We start from the raw sequence: 7,691 nt of genomic DNA on the forward strand, positions 1-7,691 counted from the left end.
AAAAACATTGTGAGGATAACTGAGAATTTTCTTAATTCTCTACATGTGTGAAATCTGCCAATCCGTGCCAGCGTGATGGACTAAGGATTTGTAAGAGGAGACTCACGCTCAACAGTGAGCCGAATATTAATACAATGTATTGTTTAGTTGCACCAGTTAAAAAAGGACAAACCACAGCAAACACAAAACAAGGTTTATGGTTTCATTTGTGTATATAACAGAAAGGTTTTCTAAGGTTTCAGTAATTTTAATATACTATAATACAGGTTAGATTTATAGTACATTAAAATTACTGAAACCTAGAGGTTAGATTGTTTATTATAACATATTATGGTAATTAATTACTGAAAATGCAGGTGTTTAATGTCAGCTTCAAATAAATTTACAATATCTATTTACAACTTACAAGGCAACTTTTCAGAAACAAATAATTTGCTTGTAAATCTTTGTAAAGTAAAAAATTAATCAACCAAATGATAGTGGAGTCACCAGTACTGCCTTCTATAGATTTTATGCATAACAAATCATTTTTATTAAGGACACCCTTTTTTAAAATAGGTTTGCTATGGAGCTGACTGAAAATGCTTGGATGTGGAATGTTGATTTCATCTATGAGTACATGTTCGGATTCTCTTTCACAAGGCTGTATCCACTTGTCAAGCCACTTGAATTTTAACTTGTCAAAACGATTTTCTATCAGATATGCAGGGATAGCTGGAACCTCATTGTACTCCACTGAAATCAAATAATAATAATAATTATTATATTAATGGCCCAAAATCAAGTAAAGACTAAATTTGAACTTAAGTCGAGGGTTTGGGAAATATTTTAATGAATTTATAAGGTACTATCAAGCTTGTATCATATCAAGGTCGTCAAAAATTTTTACTTACCAGTAACTAGCTATACTTTTTATTGTTGCACTAGCTGACGTGCCTGTTCCCGTAGGAATACCTACGGGAATAATATATAGCTTATAGCCTTCCTCGATAAATGAGCTATCTAACACTGAAAGAATTTTTTAAATCGGACCAGTAATTCCTGAGATTAGCGTGTTCAAGCAAACCAACGCGTCAGCTATATAGTATTAGTATAGATTGCAAGTTTAAGTGCACGAGTTATAGTTACATAAATAAATAATTAACAGGCACATTGTCCTACAAATTGCGTAATAGAGTTGAACATAGATTTACGATTCGGTACAAGATTTAGTTGACAATAATAAAATCAGAGTACTTACACGGTAGTTCATCATCACTTTCTAATAATTCTTCTATGTACGTCTTGCTCATATTAAAATATCAAGGTTAACCGGTAGGTGCTTAAGTAGATAAATTGTTGATAACTATACAAAATATTGGGCAATCGTTAAGATAAAGTTAATAATTAATATAAGCTACAAAAAATCGTTCGGGTTTCGATGTTAGAAAAGCAGGAAGTTTGAATTTCAAAACTTTTAGTGACTGAACCGGTGTTGCCAGTTGGGTCTTGTAAAAAGTTACCCGGAATATTAAAAAAAGTAACCTTTTTGTGTAAAAAGTAACCTTTTCACTAACTACTCTTGCTTTTTGCGTTCCACAGCATGACTAAACTACCATTTCAGCCTCTAGGGACTAAAGTAATTTTGTTTTGTTTTTAATATCTGTCTGTTACGAATACTAGTCAAGTACTAAATTACTTTAAACCGAAGGAGATTTTACTCGTAAATAGAATCATCTTAAGTAAGGCCCTGATTGATTGCCTTTTCCTCATGGGATAAGAAATAAGTTTAGAACAGTTAGATATGGTTAATATATTTTAAATAACATTTTATAAGCAAACCATACATAATTTAATATAAGTAAGTTAAGAAATGTCAATGTAGGTACTTAATTCGCAACGTCAATTGTAACGTCTTCATTTATAGTGAGAATAATTGTGACCTAAGTTTGAAGATGGAACAAAAAGGAAACACCTCGTATACAATGGGTTTGTTCAGCCCCTTGTTTAACAAACTATTATTCATATTTTTTACTGGAAAGGTATTAAAAGTTAATAGAATGTTAGTTGTATTGACACAGAAACATCGATGAGTTCGCAGCATTTGTCCGCATTTCTTGATTTAACGGCCGTTCTGTTTTAGGTATATGAAATTGTAAGTTAATTTAAAAAATTCCGAAATATCACGTAAAAGTAACCTTTTTATTAATGTAACCAAAAAGTTACCAATGCAGTCAAAAAATCACCTAAAAGGTTACAAAAGTAATCTTCTGGCAACACTGGACTGAACCTGAATCAATGTAGGTACCTATTAAAATTATACCTATGAATATAATGCTATGGCACAAGGAACATATTTATTGACGAGACGATTTGTCATCATTCGAGTGTACTCTGTGGTCGGAAGGAAATCCCAAACCATCGAGAAATTCAAGTTGGGTTGGCTCTTTGATCTATGATATCTATAGGTTGGCTACTTCGACCTCAGACCAATTATAGAAGGACCTGTATCGCACTCATAGTCACGAACAAAATTGTCTGTCATTTTCTGAAGAAAACGAGCTTAGATTTGGTATATATCTTCTACTGATCTAGAAGTTTTTGCCCGTTTTTTACACAATTCAATTACACAAAAAGGTATTTTTACGGAGCTCTTTAACCGACGAACACGATTACAACTATTTAACATCGATTCTATAGAGATAGTTTTTATAATCGCATTAGATCGTTGATCATATACTTTGACAGAAAAGTAACGTTTAGCGAGGCAGGTCCTATCTTCTTCTTCTTCTTCTTCTTCTTAATGTCGCGGCTCTGCAGGTCTTCTTGAGGTCCTGTATCACATTGACCGTTACCGATCTATTGTGATCGCCACTGACTAGATTTCCCCTCCAATACTGGTTGCTGCCAGGTACAGCAGCAGTTTCTTGGCTGGGATGTGTTTCACCTCCTCTGGATCCATTGTGTAATGCCCTAAGTGGAGGTTGCGTTTATGTATTAGAGCTGGGCAATTGCATAAGATGTGCATAGGTGTTTCCTCTGCCTCTAGGCAGAGTCTGCACAGATCTGTGTCCCGGAGTTTAAGATTGAACATGTGTGTATTGAGTCCACAGTGTCCGGTAAGTGCCCGCACTAAGATACATAGGTTTTTCCTACTAAGCGCTAGTAGGTCTGAAGCAGCCTTCTTATTGAAGGATTTTACTAGCGCTTTTGAGTGATTCATTCCTGGAAGTTTTCTCCAGCGAATAAGGGTGTCGTAGTAACAGTAAGTTAACAGGGTGAGTTTGGCTAGGCTTTTAGGTATACCACAGAAGGGTTCAGGTCCTGTCTGTGGTAACCTCGCGCCTAGTTTCGCAAGTTGGTCCGCCTTTTCGTTGCCGACTATTCCTGCATGCCCTGGAACCCAGCGAAGGATAACCTGATTACGGTTGCCCAAGTTATTTAGACATTGCCAGCAGTTTTCAACAAGTCTAGAGGTAATAACCTCCGCGGACAAGGCTGAAAGAGCCGCTTGGCTGTCAGAGTGAATATAAATAGTTCTGTTAACGTAGTTGTTTTGCTGCAAGGCTTCCGCACAATCAATAATGGCGTACACCTCTGCCTGGAAGATGGAGGTATACGTTCCCAGGTTCCGGTGAATTTTCACCCTGGGCTTCTCTCCATAGGTTCCACAGCCTACGTCTTTTCCTGACTTGGAACCATCGGTGTAGCACTTTAGGCTTCCCGCTTTCCAAGTTATTTCATTTTTTAGCCACCTGTCCCGATCGGGTATCTCAACGGTGTAGTTCCTTTGGAAGTAGTAGTTTGGGGTCATAGTGTCTGATGGCATCCCCAGAACTGGAATATCAAGTACTGAGTTTTGTAGGTTCCTCATAACTTGAGAAAGCCAGTTCACCTCTTTCTGGCAGATTACTCTGTACATGCCCTCTCTTGCCTCCTTTTCCAAGTAGAGAAACAGGGGCGGGAGGTTAAGTAGTGCATCAAGAGCTGCTCCAGGTGAGGTGTTCATGGCTCCGGTTATAAGCAAGCAGGCAGATCTTTGAAGACTGCTAAGCTTACTTTGAGTGTTTTTCTGCATCGTTTTCCTGCACCAAACTGTTGAGGCGTAAGATACAATCGGCCTCACCACAGCTGTATAGAGCCAGAGGGTTATTTTAGGTTTCAGCCCCCATCGTGCTCCTGCCAGTCGACTGCAGATACCGAGGGCTGTTTTCGCCCTCTTTAGTGTACCATCCACGTGAGAGTTCCAAGTAAGTTTCTGGTCTAAGGTAATACCCAGGTACTTAGCCTCGCACGAGAAAGGAATGTGTTTTCCATTCAAAATAGGCGGCTCGAGTTTTTCGAGTTTATGCTTTTAGGCAGGTCCTATACAATAATTGGTCTGAGACTTCGACCATAAATAGTCTAAGGTTGACTAGTGAAAGCCACACACCACAAATGAAGGTGAAAGCCACAACCCGCAACCGGCTAAAAAGATAGTGAAAGCTACTAAATATATATAGCTATATATATATTTAGTATAGTATATAGCTAATCACAGATGAAGCCGCGCTGGTACAATATATTATAGGTCTATGACGTTATAAATATAAAGCGGGAAATTAAAATTTGTCCTGTTGAGGCACCTAACTGCTGTCATCCGATAAAATAAATATGAATAACGTTATATAATATGACATAACGAGGACGACTGTGATGATAATAAATAATTAAATTAAGCTATACTTTATTTACTCGATGTTTTCCTTACATAGCAAAATAAATTATTTTTATTATATTTTAGAGTGTGCAGTATTTGAATTTTGATTATTGAAATGACTAAATATTTGTTATTTCTACAATAAAACAATAAATGATAAAATCATTACAATTTTTTTAGTTTGGTTTGACGAAACTAGGTTTGTGATTTGTGTTGTGCACTTGCACGTCAAAGCAGTGTTGCCAGAAGGTTACTTTTGTAACCTTTTAGGTGATTTTTTGACTGCATTGGTAACTTTTAGGTTACATGAATAAAAAGGTTACTTTTACGTGATATTTAGGAATTTTTAAAATTTATTTACAATTTCGTATATCTAAAACAGAACGGTCGTTAAATCAAGAAATGCGGACAAATGCTCAAGAAATCATCGATGTTTCTGTGTCAATCTCACTATAAATGAAGACGTTACAATTGACGTTGCGAAATAAGTAAGTTGCAACTTGCAGTCACATTGAATTTCTTAAAAAAATCAAGTATGAATTTAAGAAATTAACGTCAATTTTTTTTAATTCTTGCTCTTTATTTGTATTTTTCTTATCCCATGAGGAATTACTTAAGATGATTCTATTTACGAGTAAAATGTCCTTCAGTTTATAGTAATTTAGTACTTGGCTAATATTCGTAACAGACAGTTAATAAACAAAAAAACAAAATTATTTTAGCCCCCAGAGGCTGAAATGGTGGTTTAGCCATGCTGTGGAACGCAAAAAGCAAGAGTAGTTAGTGAAAAGGTTACTTTTTACACAAAAAGGTTACTTTTTTAATATTTCGGGTAACTTTTCATTTCACAAGACCCAACTGGCAACACTGCGTCAAAGTCAAAGTCAAATGTGATAGACAGTGGTGGACGTCAGAAATCCATGGAAATTAGAAATAAAATCTAAATTATTGATTAAAGTTAAACCCGCACCTCATAGTTTAATTTAATAACTACCTATCTATGATTAAACCAATACAATCCAATTAATTTTACAGGTTGCTCAATCCAATCCAAGAGCCAAGTTTAACTTCAAGTTGTAATTTGTATTGGGAATTTGGGATTTGGGAAACTAAACATTAAACATACATGACACAAAAAGTTTTCATAAAAACTTCAAATATTCTGTGTCTGCGAAAATAAAGTTTTCAAGACATCTACACAATCTCATCTCAGAATCTAACAATACGGTATAGGCTTTCAATCATATTGGAGTGCTGAGTTTCTGCTATAACTTCCTACAACAATGAATAGAGTTTACAAAAACCTTAATAAAATCCAAACTCCTTTAATAACCTGGGGTGATCCATTCACCAACACTGAGAATGTATTAATTTGTATAACAGGAAACCCTGGGATATCAGATTTTTATATAGACTTTGGTTCTGAACTTTATAAAAGTATGTTGATGCCTGTTTGTGTTATTGGTAAGTCTAAGTTATGTTTTTAATGTGGATAAAAACATTAATGATTGTAAAATCCTATATCAACAAACTTTATATTTCCAGGTCATGCAGGCCATGAAGAAAGTCTAGATAAAAATAGCAAATATTTATTTAACTTAAAGGATCAACTAGAACACAAATTAGATTTGATTGAAAATTATATTCATAAAAATTGTAAAATCCATCTTATAGGCCATTCTATTGGTGCCTGGATGATTATTGAAATATTGGAGAAGCACAATCATTTAGTTGAAAGAGTTTCATCAGTAAATTTATTGTTTCCTACAATACAAAAAATGGCAGTATCACAGAACGGCAAGTTTGTTAACAATGTGCTGAGGAAGATTTACAGGTTTATTTTGTTTTTAAGCACATTATTGTATATGCTGCCCAACCAAGTGTTGTGTAACTTAATAGGCATATATTTGTGGACAAAATCTTTATCTCCAAAGCTTAATTGTGCTATAATGAAAATATTAAATCCTGACATAGTAGAGAATGTCTTCTACTTGGCATTCAATGAAATGGACACAGTTCTGTCATTGAATATAGAAGGCATTAATAAAATTAAGCATTTAACAAATGTTGTTTATAGCATTAAAGATGGATGGGCTCCAACTGAGTATATGGAAGAATTGAAGCAGTTCACTCCACATCTGCAAATGATAGAAGTTCAGAAAGTGGAACATGCTTTTGTTTTAAAATCCTCTGAGGAAGTAGCGACCATAGTGGCAGACTTTATCAAGACAAAAACAAACAAATAAATTGTTTGTTGTGTTACAAATAATAAGCTTATTGTGATATATCATTTTGCTACCAGTGCAACTTATGTGAGATTACTATTATGGGTTTTAGATTAGGTAGTAGAATTTGAAAATGAAAAAGAATATCAGATATGTGCACTTAAATTTATTGAAACCATATAATTATATTTATTATATTTTATACATTGTTGGAATTTTATTATTATTACATTGTCAACATAATGGAACCTATACATACTTCAAGTCTACAGCTTGATCTGTGTGGTGTGTGGTTAATATCAAGTAAGTCCCAACTTCATACACTATCAATATGAAACAATTAATTAAAAATTAAAGTAGTTTGGAGGGTAGACGTCAAATATATTATAGGTTCCATACATAGCCATTTGTGAAAACAGCACCTTTACATAACAACATCTTACATACAGTTGCAATTAACACAGATGGGATGCCCGATTTTGGTATAATCTATATTATATTTATTCAAAATTATAATGTATTAACACTATCAAAACTCCAAGTTATATTTAATTTATTCACCATTGTAAATTAAGATGGTGAAAATAAGTAAGTACCTGATAAAGAATAAAAATGAGTATTTAATGCTAACAATGGCACTAAATTCAGGAATAATAGCACTGGAAAATGTGTGTACAAATGTTGCAACATTTAACAACAGAGATAAAAGTACATCTGTAGTAAATATTTTTTTACCTTTTGTTTAAGTTTATTGATTGTTTTTTGCTTAACGTTAAATTCAAGATTTT

At 34.3% G+C, this 7,691-nt stretch overlaps 2 protein-coding genes and 1 long non-coding RNA gene across 4 annotated transcripts; 1 reads left to right on the plus strand and 2 right to left on the minus strand.

Annotated features, from left to right (window-relative positions):
• Positions 1 to 595: 595 nt before the first annotated feature.
• On the minus strand, positions 596 to 2,751 carry LOC112044261 (uncharacterized). The gene is made up of 3 exons (XR_008251087.1): positions 1,241 to 2,751; positions 894 to 954; positions 596 to 735 (listed from the first exon to the last, which is right to left on the minus strand). It is a non-coding gene; the product is annotated as an uncharacterized LOC112044261 (long non-coding RNA).
• A 447-nt stretch (positions 2,752 to 3,198) lies between these two features.
• Positions 3,199 to 4,057, minus strand: LOC128198145 (uncharacterized). The gene is made up of 2 exons (XM_052881976.1): positions 3,286 to 4,057; positions 3,199 to 3,215 (listed from the first exon to the last, which is right to left on the minus strand). The coding sequence occupies exons 1-2, from the start codon at positions 4,055 to 4,057 to the stop codon at positions 3,199 to 3,201; spliced, it is 789 nt and encodes a 262-aa protein (XP_052737936.1).
• Positions 4,058 to 4,651: 594 nt separating this feature from the next.
• Positions 4,652 to 7,107, plus strand: LOC112044246 (lipid droplet-associated hydrolase). 2 transcript variants are annotated; one of them, XM_024080019.2, is made up of 3 exons: positions 4,652 to 4,877; positions 5,714 to 6,142; positions 6,224 to 7,107. In XM_024080019.2, the coding sequence occupies exons 2-3, from the start codon at positions 5,962 to 5,964 to the stop codon at positions 6,922 to 6,924; spliced, it is 882 nt and encodes a 293-aa protein (XP_023935787.2). In that variant the 5' UTR covers positions 4,652 to 4,877; positions 5,714 to 5,961; the 3' UTR covers positions 6,925 to 7,107. The 2 variants fall into 2 exon arrangements, with proteins under 2 accessions (XP_023935787.2, XP_023935786.2); XM_024080018.2 differs by lacking the exon at positions 4,652 to 4,877 and having other exon boundaries at positions 5,555 to 6,142.
• The last annotated feature ends 584 nt before the right edge of the window (positions 7,108 to 7,691 follow it).

The sequence above is a fragment of the Bicyclus anynana genome, chromosome 1, assembly GCF_947172395.1.
Source record: "Bicyclus anynana chromosome 1, ilBicAnyn1.1, whole genome shotgun sequence".
NCBI classification, from domain to species: Eukaryota; Metazoa; Arthropoda; class Insecta; order Lepidoptera; family Nymphalidae; genus Bicyclus; species Bicyclus anynana.